The sequence below is a fragment of the Bos indicus genome, chromosome 11 (assembly GCF_029378745.1).
Source record: "Bos indicus isolate NIAB-ARS_2022 breed Sahiwal x Tharparkar chromosome 11, NIAB-ARS_B.indTharparkar_mat_pri_1.0, whole genome shotgun sequence".
In the NCBI taxonomy this organism is placed as follows: domain Eukaryota; kingdom Metazoa; phylum Chordata; class Mammalia; order Artiodactyla; family Bovidae; genus Bos; species Bos indicus.
In genome coordinates, this window is record NC_091770.1 from 6,675,195 (window position 1) to 6,695,578 (window position 20,384).

Consider the following 20,384-nt stretch of genomic DNA (forward strand, 5'->3'; position numbering starts at 1 on the left):
GGCCTCCTCATCCATGTGTGATCAATAATCAGAGCCTCTTTTGTGAATCTAACAAGTAATATACTTATTAACCTTTTCATCAATTTTTATTGGAGCATAGTTGCTTTACCGTGTATTAATTTCTGCTGTACAGCAAAGTGAATCAGCTATATGTTTACATTTATCTCCTCCTTTTTTGGATTTTCTTCCCTTTTAGGTCACCACAGAGCACTGAGTAGAGTTTCCTGTGCTATACAGTAGATTCTCATTAATCATGTTTTATACAGTGTCAATCGTGTATATATGTCAATCCCAACTTCCCAGTTCATCCCCCACCTCTACTGTTCCCTCTTGGTATCCATACATTTGTTCTCTACATCTGAACTACACCTTCTCTAATTCCATCTTTACTCTTTTTTGTGCTTTTATATTTATTTTATTGAGATATTATTCACATACCACAAGTCACCATTTTAAAGTGTTAAAATATACTTGTTAACTTTCTAAAATTTAATTTTTATTATATTTTGGAGTATAGGTGGTTTATGGTGTTGTATTATTTTCAGGTGTACAGCTCAGTGATTCAGTTATACATACACACGTATCTATTCTTTTCTGGATTCTTTTCCCGTATGGGTTATTGCAGAGTATTGGGGAGAGTTCCCTGTGCCATACAGCACGTCCTTGTTAGTAATCTATTCTATATAGTGTGTATATGCCAATTCCAACCTCCCAATTTATCCCTCTCCTGCAGCACTTGTTAACTTTTAATCAACACTTGCTTCCTATATTTTCATAACACAGAGCTGCAAAGGAACAGAATTAAAAACAGCTGGATCCAGGCAATAATCTTGACACCTAAAGCTCCTTTATCCCAGATTTTTCTTTTCCTTTGTTACTTTACTGACTCTTCCTGACACCCAGGCTCCCTGGAAAAGGACATATTATACCCTGGTCACATCACAGTTAGCCAGCAAAGACCTCGATAGACCCCTTACTGCATACAGTCCAGCAGGTGGAACAAAATTAGACCTTGACACATGCCCCACCCCCGCCGAAATCCACACTGCTTCTCTCTGCTGGATATTTGTTCTACCTGACTTTGTTGTTGTTGTTATTTATTTCTTTACCCACTGTGGGGCACATGGGATCTTCCCCAACCAGCGATCAAACCCATGCCCCCTACACTGGAAGCTTGGAGTTGGACTGAACTGGTTGTTCAGTCACTATGTCTGACTCTTTGTGACCTCACGGACTGCAGTACGCCAGGCTTCCCTGTCCTCACCGTCTCCCAGAGTTTGCTCAAACTCATGTCCATTGAGTCGGTGATGCCATCCAACCAACTCATCGTCTGCCATCCCCTTCTCCTTTTGCCTTCAGTCTTGCCCAGCTTCTGGGGCTTTTCTAGTGAACCACTGGATTGCCAGGAAATTCCTGTTTACCTTCCTTGTTTCCATAATGCCGTCAATATCATTCTCAGTACTCTTGATCCGGGCGTCCTTCTCTGTAGAGTGCACGGCAGTGTCCCATTTGGCCACAGGAGCTTGTTCACAGCTCATGTGTCTCTGTTCTTCCTACAGCTGCCACGTTCTCCTGGGAGATCATGCTTGCCCCGCTGTCCCTCATCGTCTTGGTTCTGGGGGGCATATGGATGCACAGACGGTATAAACGCAGAACTGGAAAAGCCTATGGTTTGATGGAGTTAAAGACTGGCCATCCAGATTCGCAATCCTATCCGAGTAAAATAAAGGAAATAAAATAGTTCAAATCAAACCATGTCCTTTCCAACGGGAGCGGCTCAGCTTTGTGAAGGATGCTGTTCTTTTCCTCAGTTATTTACCAAAGCTACTGTGTGTATAGTGGGTTTGTAGTGAAAGACTGAAATGTCCACGTAATGTTTACTGTGAAACCAGATCACGGGAACCAGGGTGCGTGTGGGTGGGTGTGAGGCGCTCTTTGAATAAGAGTTGAAAACATCAAAATGAGTTTTGAAATTCATTTATTCATTTCATAACAGTGTGTTAAAAGTTCTATGTCGACTATGTTCTATGGCAGATGTTCTAGATACAAAAATAGTGAGGGCGTGGTTTTCCTTTTGGAAGGGTGGGATTTTATCTCGAAACTGGAAAGGATGATTTAGAAATACTAAAGAGGAAGAATCCTCAAGAACTGGTAAATGCTTTTTAAAAGGATGGTCCAGAAAATGGTAATTTCAAATAGATGGTCTGAAAAATACGTAACGTACCAGTAAATGGAGAAATGGATTCAGCTTTCATAATTAAACTTCTGAAAATAAAGAGGAAGAGTGTTGAGATGGTTTATACACATTGTGGGGAAAAAAATCACAGCCTCTTTTATATAATATACCAAAAATAAATTCCTGCTAAGTTAATGAGTTAAATTTAAAAATCAAATTGCAGAAAAATTGGCATGACTCACTCCTTTACCTATTCAAGTCTTTGTTCAAATGTGATCTTCCCAAAGGCCCTTATAGTTCAGTTCAGTTCAGTAGCTCAGTCGTGTCCAACTCTTTGCAACCCCATGAATCCCAGCACGCCAGGCCTCCCTGTCCATCACCAACTCCCAGACTTCACTCAGACTCACGTCTATTGAGTCGGTGATGCGATCCAGCCACTCATCCTCTGTCGTCCCCTTCTCCTCCTGACCCCAATCCCTCCCAGCAGCAGAGACTTTTCCAATGAGTCAACTCTTTGCATGAGGTGGCCAAAGTATTGGACTTTCAGCTTTAGCATCAGTCCTTCCAAAGAACACCCAGGACCGATCTCCTTTAGAATGGACTGGTTGGATCTCCTTGCAGTCCAAGGGACTCTCAAGAGTCTTCTCCAACACCACAGTTCAAAAGCATCAATTCTTCGGCACTCAGCTTTCTTCACAGTCCAATTCTCACATCCACATATGACCACAGGAAAAACAATAGCCTTGACTAGATGGACTTTTGTTGGCAAAGTAATGTCTCTGCTTTTGAATATGCTATCTAGGTTGGACATAACTTTCCTTCCAAGGAGTAAGCGTCTTTTAATTTCATGGCTGCAATCACCATCTGCAGTGATTTTGGAGCCCCCCAAAATAAAGTCTGACACTGTTTCCACTGTTTCCCCATCTATTTCCCATGAAGTGATGGGACTGGATGCCATGATCTTCGTTTTCTGAATGTTGAGCTTTAAGCCAACTTTTTCACTCTCCTCTTTCACTTTCTTCAAGAGGCTTTTTAGTTCCTCTTCACTTTCTGCCATAAGGGTGGTGTCATCTGCATATCTGAGGTTATTGATATTTCTCCCGGCAATCTTGATTCCAGCTTGTGCTTCTTCCAGCCCAACGTTTCCCATGATGTCCTCTGCATATAAGTTAAACAAGAGCCCCTCTACTTCCATCCTTCTGTGTCCCCCCACCAGCTGTGCTTTGTGTCATTTTTGCTCTTACCCACACCAGACCTTCTGTTTTATATTTGCTTGTTTATTTTATGTCTGTTTTCCCCACCAGCATGGGAGATCCTTGAGGGCAGAGATGTTATTTTGGTCTCAACTATACTCCCAGTACCTAGAATCAAGCCTGCTGTTCACTGGGCATTTAATAATTATTTGTAGAATAGAAGAAAATAGGGTGAATTCTCTTTATAGCAATAGATGGACAGGATTCATTATGTTACGATTTCTGCGTAATAGAACAATAAAAGCAAAATGTCAAAGAAACTGCATCAAGCAAGATCAAGGCATTAATAACTATAATTTTCAGAGGGATTCAAGGTTTTAAGAAAGGTGTCAGAACTGAACAGATGAAAGAACATGAGTAAAGAATTGCAGAGGAAACAAGCACCGAGGAACTGTGGTTTCCGTAATAATCAGAGATGAATTAAAGAAACACTCACACACTTTTGCTGTCGTTCAGTTGCTAAGTCCTGTCTAACTCTTTGTGACCCCATGGACTGCAGCACACCAGGCTTCCCTGTCCTTCAGCATCTCCTGGAGTTTGCTCAAACTCATGTCCATTGAGCTGGTGATGCCATGCAACCATCTCATCCTCTACTATCCAGTGTTAAAAGGTGATACCAAGATCATTACAAAACAGTCACCCTCACACGCTGTGATACCGTGTATACATTGGTACTGGGAGGTGACAAGGAATACCCGCGATGCCAGTGGGGTGCTGGGACCAGCTTCCAGTCCTGTGCGTGTGGGTTCAGTCGCATCTGACTCTTTGCGACCTCGTGGACTGTAGCCCTCCAGGCTCCTCCATCTGTGGAATTTTCCAGGCAAGATTACTGGAGTGGGTTGCCATTTCCTACCCCAAGGGAGCTTCCTGACTCAGGGATCGAAACAGTCTCCCGCATCTCCTGTTGGCAGGCAGGTTCTTTACCACTGCACCACCTGGGACCAGCTTGCACCTTCTTAAAGAGCCAGTGTGTCATCTCCTCTCTACTCTGTTCAGTGATGTCATCTGTAGCTTAAAACCAACTCTGGTAGGAGAATTTACATCACAGAAATTGGCAAATGCCACAAGTTTCCCCTCTGCGGTACCCCACTATGAGGACCATAGAGATGCCCAGTACTGCTATTCCTGGGAACTTAGGACCTGATTCAGTAAAATAGGAGATAGCATTCAGTGAAACTTACCACCCTGATGATGAAACATTATGCCTCAGTAATAAGTGATAATTATCAAGATTCTGAGACCAGGATATTTATAATATTAAAGTAAGTTTGTATGCAAAACAGAAGTTGTTTTATACAGTTGGACTGCACCCCACAGGTCTGCAAGCCTTGTAATTGCCCAGCCTGGAGACCCAAGAAAGCTTGGAAACGGTGGCAGAGACATGAGTGGCTTGTTGGATGGGGCCAAGTGGCCTGGATCCACCGCCCACCATGGCTGGCTAGCAGCACAGGGTGGCAGTCTTCACTCCTGGGGGAGCAGGAAGTGTTAGTTGCTCAGTCGTGTCCGACTCTTGGCCACCCCATGGACTGCAGCCCACCAGGCTCCTCTGTCCATGGGATTTCCCAGGCAAGAATACTGGAGTGGGTTGCCATTTCCTTCTCAGGGGATCTTTCCAACCTGGGGGTTGAACCTGAGTCTCCTGCATTGCAGGCAGATTCCTTAAGCTGAGCTACCAGGGAAGAGCAGGAAGCTACCGGTTCTAAAGGGAACTGATGCAGATTGGCTTATTGGTTACCCGAGAAACCAGCTTCAGGCCTGACCTCACAGGCCCTCAGGTTAAAGACATTTCCCCTTAATAAGCTAGCAGGTGGAGCCCTTCTGGCCTAAGGATCAGAACAGTCTTGGGCCTGGAGCAGAGGGAGAGCACTCTCGTGTGAGTGGGCATAGGGGAAGTCCATATGATTCACGTGTGGGACGCACAGAGAGCAAGAGAGGAGCCACTCTTGCGTCCTGGGCCCATGCAGTTTAAATGGTTGCAGTGATGTTAAAATTTGTTTGCATTGAGACAAGGAGAAAAACAAAACCCAGAGACTTTGAACACATGTTTCTTAGGTTCACGTCAAGCTGCCTTCGTGATCCTGCACGAGCCCTTTCATCTCATGGTAGGTCAGCCTTCTTATCTGAAAAATGGGGATAGTAACAGGCCTGACCCTGGAGTCTTTAATAGAGTCTTTTGCTCTTTTTGTTTATTTATTATTATTATTTTTTGAGTCTTTGGCTCTTTAATAATCAAAAACCATAGTGGGAATTCCCTGGCAGTCCAGTGGTTAGGACTCCAGGGCTTTCATTGCTGTGGAGGTCGGGTTTCACCTCTGGTTGGGGAAACTAAGATCCTACAAGCTGAGTGGCAAGGCAAAACAAAAACAAAAACAAAAACACCTAGGAATAGACAGAAGTAAATATTTAGACCATTTACTTAGAACCATTACTTCTAAACATCTAGAAGTAAATGTTTAGACCAAAGGTCAGCAGATGAGTTTTCTGGCCAAATCCAACATGGCCTCTGTTTCTATAAATTCAGTTTTATCAGGACACAGGAAGGCCTGTCTGTGGATGGACCGTCCACGGCTACCCTGGCTCTTTGAAGGTGGGGCTGAGTAGTGGAGTTCTGGCTGGAGAATTTACCCTCTGGCCCTTTACAGAAAAGGTTTGCAGATGGCTGGTTTAGACAAGAGATGATGGGCAGTTTTGACCCTTCATTTTAGATTCCCTGTTACTATCATCTCTCCCCTTCTTTGCCTGTTTTCAAAGCTGGTGAAGAGAGAGACGTGAGATGGAGCAGGCAGAGGTCTTTTGCATCCATCAGGAACTTTCATGTGAAGGAGTGGAAAGTGAGGTTGGAGATGGTGGACAGGAGAGAGCCTTGTGAATGGCTGCTCCAGATGTTTCTCCTTTGCTGGGTCTTCAGCTCGGGGGCCACGTGGCATTCATCCTGCTTCCCTCCTGGGGCCCCTCCTTGCGGGCTCTTCACCCCACCTTCAGATCTGGGCGGCTTTAGCCATGACCCAGAAAAGGAGCAGCCTGCAGCCAGGAGAGCGACCACTACCAGACTCTACCTGACAGCTCCCTTACGCATTTCCTCTCCTCTCTGAAGATTTGAAGTCTGGGTCACGTTGTCAGAGAAAGTGGGAGACACTCGGGGAGTCTGGGGCACTGATTTATGATCATATCCAGGGGTAAGTGGGACACCTGGGCTTCCGGGGAGGCCTTAGTGGCAAAGAACCCGCCTCCCCGTGTAGGAGATTTAGGAGATGTGAGTTTGATCCCTGGGTTGGGAAGATCCCCTGGAGGAGGAAATGGCAACCCACTCCGTATTCTTGCCTGAAGAATCCTTTGGACAGAGGAGCCTGGTGGGCTTCAGTCCATGGGGCTGCAAAGAGTGAGACACGACAGAAGCGACTTAGCACGCATGCACAGTCTAGCGCTGGAGTGGGAGTGATGCGCGTGGAATAAGACTGGCCATGTGCTGACCGTTGCTTACACCGATCATGTGTGCAGGACATTCCTTACACCAATCTCTCTATAAAAGTTTCCGTCACAGGTATACATGTGTTCCCCTGTGACGGAAACTTTTATAGAGAGATTGGTGTAAGGAATGTCCTGCACACATGACCGGCGGATTCATTTTGATATTTGGCAAAACTAATACAACTATGTAAAGTTTAAAAAAAAAAGTTTCCGTCAGAGCGTAGAAGCAATGCAGATACCCACTAGACAAGACAATGGCTACATAAACTGAGATGTCATAGCACAGTGCAATCTTCTGCAAAGGTTAAAAGGAATAAAGGACAGCTACCTGCAGTTGACTCTTAGAAAGATATTCTTGAAGAAATATCAAATCCCAGAAACATTGATTTGTAGAATGATGTCCTTTTATATGATCTTCCCTGGTGGCTCAGCGGTAAAGAACCTCCCTGCCAATGCAGGATACCTGAGGTTTGAGCCCCGGGTTGGGAAGATCCCCTGGAGAAGGAAATGGCAATTCCAGCATTCTTGCCTGGGAAATCCCATGGACAGAGGAACCTGGCAGGCTACATTTCACGGTGTTGCGAAGAGTTGGACAAAACCGAGCACGCACATACATTCTTTTATAGAAAGTGGAAAACAACTAAAACTAAACTCTCTAAATACATACATGCACATATATTAACATACATTCAAATTTGTATCTGAACACATACGATAAAACTATTTTAACTGTATGTGAATGTATCTGTATTTAAAGAGCACATATGTGATTTGAAGCATTTAAAATTGCCTGTACTTTTAAGAAAGCAGGCTTCCCTGGTGGCTCAGCTGGTAAAGAATCCTCCTGCGATGTGGGAAACCCAGGTTTGATCCCCGGGTTGGGAAGATCCCCTGGAGAAGGGAATAGCAACCCACTCCAGTATTCTGGCCTGGAGAATCCCATGGACAGAGGAGCCTGGCGGGCTACAGTCCATGGGGTCACACACAGTTGGACACAGCTGAGTGACTGACACTTAAGAAAGCAGGAGATGAGAAATGTAAGTTTCAGGATAGTGACGTCATCAGGTGACAGGTAGGACCAGGGTGGAGATACGGAGGGAGGTGTAAGTTTCCTCAAGTGCTGGCTGTCACACTGTTGTTTAGTCACTAAGTCAGGTACAACTGTTTGCAGCCCCATGGACTGCAGCCCACCAGGCTCCTCTGTCCGTGGGATTTCCCAGGCAAGAATACTGGAGTGGGTTGCCATTTCCTTCTCCAGAGGGTCTTTGTGATTCAGGGATCAAACCCACATCCCTGTATTGCATTGCATTGCAAGTGAATTCTTTATCACTGAGCCACCAAGAATGCCCTGGCTTTTATACTGAGTGGTGGGCTTTTATTTTTATCAAACAGGTCAAGAAACAGGCCGCTTAAGAGTATGTGCCCTGAACCAAAGATTCTGATTAATCTAATTCTGAGCCCCTGAGTCCAAATTAAACAAAAAGAAACAAGATGGTTTCTTAATGTGGCTGATCTCATCCATTTTACTTTGATTCCATTGGTTTCACTTTCTTAAGGTGAATTTTTTCACCTCCTCCTACAAAATGTGGGGGCGAGGGGAGATAGCATCTGACCACCTTACACTTCTCTGCTGCCCATAGGAAAAACAAGCCCGAGGTCATCCCATCCCATCAGCCCAAGGACTGCCTGAGGATGACAGTGGACACAATAATTTCTGCGTGAGAAATGAAATTTGATGTCTCAAGCATTTCAAATGCTTCGGGAGCAGATAGGTGCTTCTCGGAGAAGGCTGGGTTGTCTGTCTACCGTGATGGCGAGGTGTTCTTGCTCTCTGATGTATCCCCAGCTCCCACAGGCACTGAGGAAGTGTCTGCTGGGGGGATGGATAAATTGTGTGTGACCTGAGTTCTCCGGGGACTCGTGAGCCTGTGTGAACAAACGGGATGGCCTCAGTGAGACCCTTCGATTTTCCCTTTTCCTGATCCTGCTCCCAAACTCGCTGTGGTTGTTTCCATGGCTCTCACCATGGCTCACTCTGACATGAAACGGGTCTTGAGCTTTTGTGGTTTCTTACCTGTTCTTGTCTGCCCCTCCATCCCCACTGGCACCTGTCACTCATGCCATCTTGTCGGGGCCCCTTGTTACAGCTGCTGGCCTCTGAGAGCACTGTCACCCTGCAGAGTGTTCTGGGGTGACCTGACTGGGGAGCAAGCGGCCCAGCTGCCCCCTCCCTGGGCTGCAGCCTCTGTCAGCTATGGTGTCAGGAGCCGCCTCGTACTGTTGTAGGGCCCCCTGTTCCAGGCATCACAACGGTGGTGCTGGTGGCCTGATAGCCTCTCTCCCACGGGTCTGGCCATGGAGCCACCCTCCTCCTCCCTGGCTGCCTGCCGAAACCACTTCCTCATTCTTTGGCAGACAGAGAAAAACCAGATCAACCCTCCTGCAGAGAGACTCCCAGGGGTGCTGACCACTGCTTCTTCAGAAACGGCTCGGCTGTAAGCCCTGAGGGAGGCCCAGGACTCGGGCTCCGGGAGGCCAGGAGCTGCTTGGCCAGAGGCAGGGACTGGGAGAGAAAAACTGTTGATGTGGGAGAGAGAGGAGAAAAAAAGCAAGAATGGACAAGGGGAAACAGACATTTAAGCGTCTGTAAATGTGCAAGATTTTCTATGTTTTACCTAATTTAATCCTCAAAAAAAAATCTGCAAGGTGGATACTGTAACTCATGTTTGAGAGATGAGGAAACCAAGGAGTTTAAATATTATTTCCCAGAGAAGGTGGCTTAGATGTGCAGCCACAAAGGGTTGCCTAAGACTGGATTCCAGAACTCGGCACAGTTGAGAACAGCTGGGGGCAAGTTCTTTTCAAGAACGTGGGAGGAAGGGGCAGGGCAAATATTTGTCTTTAGGGGTGGGGGGGGGAAGCACAGCCTGGCTGCCGAGAAGCGCTGAGCTACGTGTGTCCAGCTCCTCTCCCCACTCATCTAGAATCTGTGAGGGGACCAGAGTGACTCATGGGGGTACCTCCACATGGGAGGAAGCACCAAACCCAGACATGGGAGCCAAGTGGTCCTGTCGCCTTCGCTGGGGCTTGTTCTCCTGGCTCATGGGACTCCAGCCAGGGCCCTGCTTACCCCACGGGGATGGAGGTGAGCAGCCCACCAATACAGTCCTGCTCAGTCCTGGAAATACAGGTGTACTTTCCAGATCATTCTGAGCCTGCTGTCGGACAACATTCATTTAGCCTCCAGAAGGCTCAGAAATGATTCAGAACATGATGGGAATGAGATTAGCAGCAAAACCATGATCTACTCAGAGCTGGAAATTCACCTGACTGTGTTTCCTGTCCCCAGTAACCACATGAAAATGTAGGTTTTATTATTATTCAGGGCTGGTGAGGCCAGCAGATCAAGAGATGAGTGTCACTGGAAAGATGGCGTGTTACTCACAGATCCCAAGAGAAGCGGCATGCCGTACCTTGTAGGGTCACACGGGGAAGCACCGGTGTGGGTCAGGGGGCCGAGGAGAGAGCCCTTAGTGTGGTTCCTATGGAAGGAATCGGTGAGGCAGGGGAAGTGGGCTTAGTGGCAGCTCGTCTGAATCATTTCAGTGGGCTCTGGGGCACGGGGCTGTCCCTGGTGGTCTGGTGTGTGGGTTGGGGCAGGTAAAGGGTGGCCCAGAATGTGAAAGCTGATAAAGGAGATGTTTGGTGTGTGGACTGTTCGAAACACATGCTCTGGGAATTGGCTAGCCTGGGGAGGGGAAGTCCCTTCAGAGCAAGCAAGGCCTGGATATCAAAGCCTCAGAAACAAGTGGTTAATACATTTATGCCCAGTTAGTCTGACACAGCGCATCACATGATATGCAAGGAAATCAGACGGCCAAAAGTAAAGTGCCAGCCAAACAGAGAGGCTCCTAGTTTTATTCTTTTCAAGGAGATGGTCAAATATCCTTTTTTTTTTTCAGTTTTAATATTTTAAGTATAGCTGAGTTTTATGTTTGTGTTAATTTCTGCTGTACAGCAAAGTGATTTTGTTATGCATATGTTATACATTCTTTTTAAAATGTTCTTTTCCATTATGGTTTATCATAGGGTTAGATCCCTGAGTCGGGAAGATCCCCTGGAGAAGGATAATGGCAACCCACTCCAGTACTCTTGCCTGGAAAATCTCAAGGACGGAGCCTTGTAGGCTACAGTCCATGGGGTCACCAAGAGTTGGACACGACTGAGTGACTTCATTGTCTTCCACTTTTATCATAGGATAGTGAATATAGTCTGTGCTATGCAGAAGGACCTTGTTTGTCCATCCTCTGCTAACCTCAGACTCCCACTCCACCCTCCCCAACCCTCTCCCCCTCAGCAACCACAAGTCTGTTCTCTGTGAGTCTGTCTCACATGTACGTTTGTTCCTATCATATTTTAGGTTCCACGTATAAGGATGTCATGAAATTTGTCCTCTTTCTGACTTACTTCACTTAGTATGATAATCTCTGGTTGTATACATGTTGGAGCAAACGGCATTATTTTGTTCTTTTTTTGGCTGAGTAATATTCCATTGTGTCCATGCACCACATTTTCTTTACCCATTCATCTGCTGATGGACATTTAGGCTGCTTCCATGCCTTGGCTATTGCGAACAGTGCTGCCGTGAACATAGGGACACACGTATTGTTTTGAATCATAATTTTGTCTGGATACATGCCCTAGAGTGGGACTGCTGGATCACATGGCTGAAACAGCGTTTGTTAAGCACAGTCAAGCCGGTAGAACAGTCACCATAAACCTGGGAAGCATTAGCAGTTGGAAGCTAGTGCTGCACATAAATGGAGCCTCTTGCTTGTGGTTTTGTGTCCAACACACACACAAGGTATTATCCTGTAGTCCCAAGTTTGATTTTCAGCCTTTTCCCATGGTCTAGTTCCTGAGAAGACATTAAAGTCCAAAGATTAAGTTACTTTGCCCTTGTAAATTGAAGTACAATGAAACCAAACCTCACAGATGTTGAAATCAAGGTCTGTGTTTCCTCCTCATCAATTCCTTCCTCCCTAGTTCCAGCAGGGAGACTCCTCTGTCTGGGAAGGGGACCACAGTCCAGGCTGCCTTGTCGTCTGCAGGGAAGGGTGTGGCTTCTTGGGCCTGTGTCATCAACTTGACCTCCCACACACCCCTTTATTTAAAAAGAAAAAAAAAAAACTAAAAACCTTTTTCTGTTAAAGTAAAGCCGATTGATATTTGGCAAAACTAATACAATTATGTAAAGTTTAAAAATAAAATAAAAATTAAAAAAAAAAAAAAACGTACCAGAAAAAAAAAAAAAGTAAAGCCGATTAACAATGTTGTGATAGTTTCAGGTGAACAGCCAAGGGACTCAGCCGAACATATACATGTATCCTTCCTCCCCTAAACCTCTCTCCCATCCAGGCTGCCACATAGCACTGAACAGAGTTCCCTATGCCATACAGTGGGTCCTTGTTGGTTATCCATTTTAAACATAGCAATGTCTACATGTCCATCCCAAACTCCCTAACTATCCCTGTGCCCCCACTCCCCCGCCACCAGCCACCACAAGTTCATTCTCTAAGTCTGTGAGTCGTTCCTGTTTTGTAAGTTCATTTGTATCATTTCTTTTTAAATTCCACACAAGGGATGGCATATGATATTTCTCCTTCTGTATCTGACTTATCTCACTTTGCGTGCATGCTAAGTTCTTTCAGTCATGTCCAACGCTGTGCCACCTTATGGACTGCAGCCCGCCAGGCTCCTCTGTCCCCGGGATTCTCCAGGCAAGAATACTGGAGTGGGTTGCCGTTTCCTCCTCCAGGAGATCTTCCCCAACCAGGGATAGAACCCGAGTCTCTTGCATCTAACCTGCATTGGCAGGTGAATTCTTTACCACTAGTACAACCTTCACTTTACACACCCTTTGAAAAATGACCCTGATATTAGTACAAGATTATCACATCTCTGGGCCCAATTACAAGAAATTGTAGTGATACCAAGGGAACATTTCTTGCAAAAATGGGCACAATAAAGGACAGAAATGGTATGGACCTAACAGAAGCAGAAGATATTAAGAAGAGGTGGCAAGAATACAGAGAACTATACATAAAGGATCATAATGACCCAGATAACAATGATGGTGTGATCACTCACCCAGAGCCAGACGTCCTGGAATGTGAAGTCAAGTGGGCCTTAGGAAGCATGACTACAAACAAAGCTAGTGGAGGTGATGGAATTCCAGTTAAACTATTTCAAATCCTAAAAGATGATGCTGTGAAAGTGCTGCCCTCAATATGCCAGCAAATTTGGAAAACTCAGCAGTGGCCGCAGGACCGGAAAAGGTCAGTTTTCATTCCAATCCCAAAGAAAGGCAATGCCAAGCAAGATTCAAACTACTGCAAAATTGCACTCATTTTACATGCTAGCAAAGAAATGCTCAAAATTCTCCCAAGTGAGGCTTCAACAGTACATGAACTGTGAACTTCCAGATGTTCAAGCTGGATTTAGAAAAGGCAGAGAAACCAGAGATCATATTGCCAACATCCATTGGATCATAAAAAGCAAGAGAATTCCAGAAAAAACATCTACATCTGCTTTACTGACTATGCCAAATCCTTTGACTGTGTGGATCACAACAAACTATGGGAAGCTCTTAAAGAGATGCGAATACTAGAACACCTGACCCGCCTCTTGAGAAACCTGTATGCAGGTCAAGAAGCAACAGTTAGAACCAGACATGGAACAGTGGCCTGGTTACAAATTGGGAAAGGAGTACATCAAGGCTGTATATTGTCACCCTGTTTATTTAACTTATATGCAGAGTACATCATGAGAAATTCTGGACTGGATGAAACACAAGCTGGAATCAAGATTGCTGGGAGAAATATCAACAACCTCAGATATGCAGATGACACCACCCTTATGGCAGAAAGTGAAGAAGAACAAAAGAGCCTCTTGATGAAAGTGAAAGAGGAGAGTGAAAAAGTTAGCTTAAAACTCAACATTCAGAAAACTAAGATCATGGCATCTGGTCCCATCACTTTGTGGCAAATAGATGGGGAAACAGTGGAAACATTGAGAGACTTTATTTTGGGGGCTCCAAAATCACTGCAGATGGTGACTGCAGCCATGAAATTAAATGACACTTGCTCCTTGGAAGAAAAGCTATGATCAACCTAGACAGCATATTAAAAAGCAGAGACATTACTTTGCTAACAAAGGTCCATATAATCAAACCTATGGTTTTTCCAGTAGTCAAGTATGGATGTTAGAGTTGTACAATAAGGAATGCTGAGTGCTGAAGAATTGATGCTTTTGAATTGTGGTGTTGGAGAAGACTCTTGAGAGTACCTTGGACAGCAAGGCGATCAAAGCAGTCAATCCTAAAGGAAGTCAACTCTGAATATTCGTTGGAAGGACTGATGTTGAAGCTGAAGCTCCAATCCTTTGGCCATCTGATTCGAAGAACTGACTCATAGAAAAGATGAAAGCAGGAGGAGAAGGGGAGGACAGAGAATCAGATGGTTGGATGGCATCACCAACTCAATGAACATGAATTTGAGTAAGCTCTGGGAGTTGGTGACGGACAGGGAAGCCTGGTGTGCTCCAGTCCATGAGGTCGAAAGAGTCGGACACAACTGAGCAATTGAACTGAACTGGTCTCTGGGGGCAGACTTCCCAGGCAAATGCTGCTCCCAGAGCCAGGTGCTGAGTGTCAGCAGAGCCTCAGGGGTACCTGGAGGTGGAAGCAAAGACAGGTGCCAGCACAGAGCGTGGACTGCAGACCAGTAGCATCAGCATCCCAGGGACTCACTGGAAGTGACAGGGCTGCCGAGTGCTGGGCCCGGGACCCATTGCTCACGGGCCCTCTCGAGTGGTCTGGTGCTCCTCAAGGTCTGGGCCCCGCTGTGCTCTGTCTATAACCCATGGCCTGGGAATGTGAGTTCTGTTGGGCCAGTTCCTCCAACAGGCATGAGCAACAGCACCACGGTGACCATATCTGTGAAATCCAACCTGTGCATTGTAGCTCAGCCTCTGATGCTTTCATGACTAATTCAGGCATTTGCAAGGGTAGTCTTTCCCTCCACCCTCATCTCCCAGGCTCTGGGCCATTTTGCAGCCTTTCTTCCCTACCAAGCATGTTCAGAACTTCTTACTGGGTCTTTTCCCCTAAGTCATGTGTTTTGGGCCCTTTCTGGTGACAAACTGTCCCCAGGAATGTTATCGTTGGGCACAGACTATCCTGGGCCAGAACACTGAGGACCACGGCCTCCTGAGCAGAAATTTCTTTTCTTTTGATTTTCATGATTTACCTTCAGTGGAACAAAGCAATGAATCATCAATTTTAAAAAAATACTTAATTTCTTTAGTTTTGGTTGCCCTCTATCTTGATTGCTCTGCGCGGGCTTTCTCTAGTTGCGGGGGGTGGCGGGTGGGGTGGCGTGGGGAGGTGGTCGACTCTGTTTCAGTGTTGGGCTTCTCACTGAAGTGGCTTCTCTCATTGCTGAGCACGGGCTCAAGGGCACAGGCTTCAGCAGTTGCAGCGTGTGGGCTCTTAGAGCACAGGCTTAGTAGTTGTGGGGCATCAGCTTAGATTCTCCGAGGCACGTGGGGTCTTCCTGGATCAGGGATTGAACCCATGTCTCCTGCACTGGCAGGAGGATTCTCTACCACTGAGCCACCAGGGAAGCCTGTGAGTGGAATGTTCTAGGCCTTTCCAAGGGAAGCACTCTCTCCCTGCCCAGATTCAGCTACAGAACCACCCTCAGAAGATCAGTGGCCTCCCCTGTGCCCTCGGACCCATGAGGATGACCCTCTGGCCTTGTGATGGTGTTCTCTTGATGTATGAATGGTGAGGACCCCATGCAACCTTGCTCCCTCATGCATGTGGTTCTTTTTTTTTTTGAGTTCTTTTTTTTTTTTTTTTTTTAATTTTATTTTTAAACTTTACAATATTGTATTAGTTTTGCCAAATATCGAAATGAATCCGCCACAGGTATACCCGCGTTCCCCATCCTGAACCCTCCCCCCTCCTCCCTCCCCTCCCCTCCCTCTGGGTTGTCCCAGTGCACCAGCCCCAAGCATCCAGTACCGTGCATCGAACCTGGACTGGCGACTCGTTTCATACATGATATTACATGTTTCAATGCCATTGTCCCAAATCTCCCCACCCTCTCCCTCTCCCACAGAGTCCATAAGACTGATCTATACATCATTGTCTCTTTTGCTGTCTCGTACACAGGGTTATTGTTACCATCTTTCTAAATTTCATATATATGCGTTAGTATACTGTATTGGTGTTTTTCTTTCTGGCTTACTTCACTCTGTATAATAGGTTCCAGTTTCATCCATCTCATTAGAACTGATTCAAATGTATTCTTTTTAATGGCTGAGTAATACTCCATTGTGTATATGTACCACAAGCTTTCTTATCCATTCATCTGCTGATGGGCGTCTAGGTTGCTTCCATGTCCTGGCTATTATAAACAGTGCTGCGATGAACATTGGGGTACACGTGTCTCTTTCCCTTCTGGTTTCCTCAGTGTGTATGCCCAGCAGTGGGATTGCTGGATCATAAGGCAGTTCTATTTCCAGTTTTTTAAGGAATCTCCACACTCTTCTCCATAGTGGCTGTGCTAGTTTGCATTCCCACCAACAGTGTAAGAGAGTTCCCTTTTCTCCACACCCTCTCCAGCATTTATTGCTTGTAGACTTATGGATTGCAGCCATTCTGACTGGCGTGAAATGGTACCTCATAGTGGTTTTGATTTGCATTTCTCTGATAATGAGTGATGTTGAGCATCTTTTCATGTGTTTGTTAGCCATCTGTATGTCTTCTTTGGAGAAATGTCTATTTAGTTCTTTGGCCCATTTTTTGATTGGGTCATTTATTTTTCTGGAGTTGAGCTGTAGGAGTTGCTTGTATATTTTTGAGATTAGTTGTTTGTCAGTTGCTTCATTTGCTATTATTTTCTCCCATTCTGAAGGCTGCCTTTTCACCTTGCTAATAGTTTCCTTTGTTGTGCAGAAGCTTTTAAGTTTAATTAGGTCCCATTTGTTTATTTTTGCTTTTATTTCCAATATTCTGGGAGGTGGGTCATAGAGGATCCTGCTGTGATGTATGTCGGAGAGTGTTTTGCCTATGTTCTCCTCTAGGAGTTTTATAGTTTCTGGTCTTAGGTTGAGATCTTTAATCCATTTTGAGTTTACTTTTGTGTATGGTGTTAGAAAGTGTTCTAGTTTCATTCTTTTACAAGTGGTTGACCAGTTTTCCCAGCACCACTTGTTAAAGAGATTGTCTTTAATCCATTGTATATTCTTGCCTCCTTTGTCAAAGATAAGGTGTCCATAGGTGTGTGGATTTATCTCTGGGCTTTCTATTTTGTTCCATTGATCTATATTTCTGTCTTTGTGCCAGTACCATACTGTCTTGATAACTGTGGCTTTGTAGTAGAGCCTGAAGTCAGGTAGGTTGATTCCTCCAGTTCCATTCTTCTTTCTCAAGATAGCTTTGGCTAATCGAGGTTTTTTGTATTTCCATACAAATTGTGAAATTATTTGTTCTAGCTCTGTGAAGAATACCGTTGGTAGCTTGATAGGGATTGCATTGAATCTATAAATAGCTTTGGGTAGTATACTCATTTTCACTATATTGATTCTTCTAGTCCATGAATGTGGTATATTTCTCCATCTATTAGTGTCCTCTTTGATTTCTTTCACCAGTGTTTTATAGTTTTCTATATATAGGTCTTTAGTTTCTTTAGGTAGATATATTCCTAAGTATTTTATTCTTTCCATTGCAATGGTGAATGGAATTGTTTCCTTAATTTCTCTTTCTGTTTTCTCATTATTAGTGTATAGGAATGCAAGGGATTTCTGTGTGTTGATTTTATATCCTGTAACTTTACTATAATCATTGATTAGTTCTAATAATTTTCTGGTGGAGTCTTTAGGGTTTTCTATGTAAAGGATCATGTCATCTGCAAACAGTGAGAGTTTTACTTCTTCTTTTCCAATTTGGGTTCCTTTTATTTCTTTTTCTGCTCTGATTGCTGTGGCCAAAACTTCCAAAACTATGTTGAATAGTAATGGTGAAAGTGGGCACCCTTGTCTTGTTCCTGACTTTAGAGGAAATGCTTTCAATTTTTCACCATTGAGGATAATGTTTGCTGTGGGTTTGTCATATATAGCTTTTATTATGTTGAGGTGTGTTCCTTCTATTCCTGCTTTCTGGAGAGTTCTTATCATAAATGGATGTTGAATTTTGTCAAAGGCTTTCTCTGCATCTATTGAGATAATCATATGGTTTTTGTTTTTCAATTTGTTAATGTGGTGTATTACATTGATTGATTTGTGGATATTGAAGAATCCTTGCATCCCTGGGATAAAGCCCACTTGGTCATGATGTATGATCTTTTTAATGTGTTGTTGGATTCTGATTGCTAGAATTTTGTTAAGGATTTTTGCATCTATGTTCATCAGTGATATTGGCCTGTAGTTTTCTTTTTTTGTGGGATCTTTGTCAGGTTTTGGTATTAGGGTGATGGTGGCCTCATAGAATGAGTTTGGAAGTTTACCTTCCTCTGCAATTTTCTGGAAGAGTTTGAGCAGGATAGGTGTTAGCTCTTCTCTAAATTTTTGGTAGAATTCAGTTGTGAAGCCGTCTGGACCTGGGCTTTTGTTTGCTGGAAGATTTTTGATTACAGTTTCAATTTCCGTGCTTGTGATAGGTCTGTTAAGATTTTCTATTACTTCCTGGTCCAGTTTTGGAAAGTTGTACTTTTCTAAGAATTTGTCCATTTCTTCCACGTTGTCCATTTTATTGGCATATAATTGTTGATAGTAGTCTCTTATGATCCTTTGAATTTCTGTGTTGTCTGTTGTGATCTCTCCATTTTCATTTCTAATTTTATTGATTTGATTTTTCTCCCTTTGTTTCTTGATGAGCCTGGCTAATGGTTTGTCAATTTTATTTATCCTTTCAAAGAACCAGCTTTTGGCTTTGTTGATTTTTGCTATGGTCTCTTTTGTTTCTTTTGCATTTATTTCTGCCCTAATTTTTAAGATTTCTTTTCTTCTACTAACCCTGGGGTTCTTCATTTCTTCCTTTTCTAGCTGCTTTAGGTGTAGGGTTAGGTTATTTATTTGACTTTTTTCTTGTTTCTTGAGGTATGCCTGTATTGCTATGAACTTTCCCCTTAGGACTGCTTTTAAAGTGTCCCACAGGTTTTGAGTTGTTGTGTTTTCATTTTCATTCATTTCTATGCAAATTTTGATTCTTTTTTGATTTCTTCTGTGATTTGTTGGTTATTCAGCAGCGTGTTGTTCATCCTCCATATGTTGGAATTTTTAATAGTTTTTCTCCTGTAATTGAGATCTAATCTTACTGCATTGTGGTCAGAAAAGATGCTTGGAATGATTTCAATTTTTTTGAATTTACCAAGGCTAGATTTATGGCCCAGGATGTGATCTATCCTGGAGAAGGTTCCATGTGCGCTTGAGAAAAAGGTGAAATTCATTGTTTTGGGATGAAATGTCCTATAGATATCAATTAGGTCTAACTGGTCTATTGTATCGTTTAACGTTTGTGTTTCCTTGTTAATTTTCTGTTTAGTTGATCTATCCATAGGTGTGAGTGGGGTATTAAAGTCTCCCACTATTATTGTGTTATTGTTAATTTCTCCTTTCATACTTGTTAGCATTTGTCTTACATATTGCGGCGCTCCCGTGTTGGGTGCATATATATTTATAATTGTTATATCTTCTTCTTGGATTGATCCTTTGATCATCATGTAGTGACCATCTTTGTCTCTTTTCACAGCCTTTGTTTTAAAGTCTATTTTATCTGATATAAGTATTGCTACTCCTGCTTTCTTTTGGTCCCTATTTGCATGGAAAATCTTTTTCCAGCCCTTCACTTTCAGTCTGTATGTGTCCCCTGTTTTGAGGTGGGTCTCTTGTAGACAACATCTGTAGGGGTCTTGTTTTTGTATCCATTCAGCCAGTCTTTGTCTTTTGGTTGGGGCATTCAACCCATTTACATTTAAGGTAATTACTGATACGTATGATCCCGTTGCCATTTACTTTATTGTTTTGAGTTCGAGTTTATACACTGTTTTTGTGTTTCCTGTCTAGAGAATATCCTTTAGTATTTGTTGGAGAGCTGGTTTGATGGTGCTGAATTCTCTCAGCTTTTGCTTGTCTGAGAAGCTTTTGATTTCTCCTTCATATTTGAATGAGATCCTTGCTGGGTACAATAATCTGGGCTGTAGGTTATTTTCTTTCATCACTTTAAGTGTGTCTTGCCATTCCCTCCTGGCTTGAAGAGTTTCTGTTGAAAGATCAGCTGTTATCCTAATGGGAATTCCCTTGTGTGTTATTTGTTGTTTTTCCCTTGATGCTTTTAATATTTGTTCTTCGTGTTTGATCTTTGTTAATTTGATTAATATGTGTCTTGGGGTGTTTCGCCTTGGGTTTATCCTGTTTGGGAC

The 20,384-nt window shown here is 43.9% G+C and overlaps 1 protein-coding gene across 3 annotated transcripts in view; it reads left to right on the forward strand.

The window, feature by feature from the left end:
• Positions 1-1,752, forward strand: part of IL1R2 (interleukin 1 receptor type 2) — a 51,262-nt gene extending 49,510 nt beyond the window's left edge. For all 3 annotated transcript variants that reach the window (XM_070798371.1, XM_019969823.2, XM_019969822.2), the window contains exon 9: positions 1,560-1,752. In XM_070798371.1, coding sequence (XP_070654472.1) covers positions 1,560-1,741 — 182 coding nt within the window. In that variant the 3' untranslated portion in view covers positions 1,742-1,752. The remainder of the gene's footprint in view (positions 1-1,559) is intronic.
• The last annotated feature ends 18,632 nt before the right edge of the window (positions 1,753-20,384 follow it).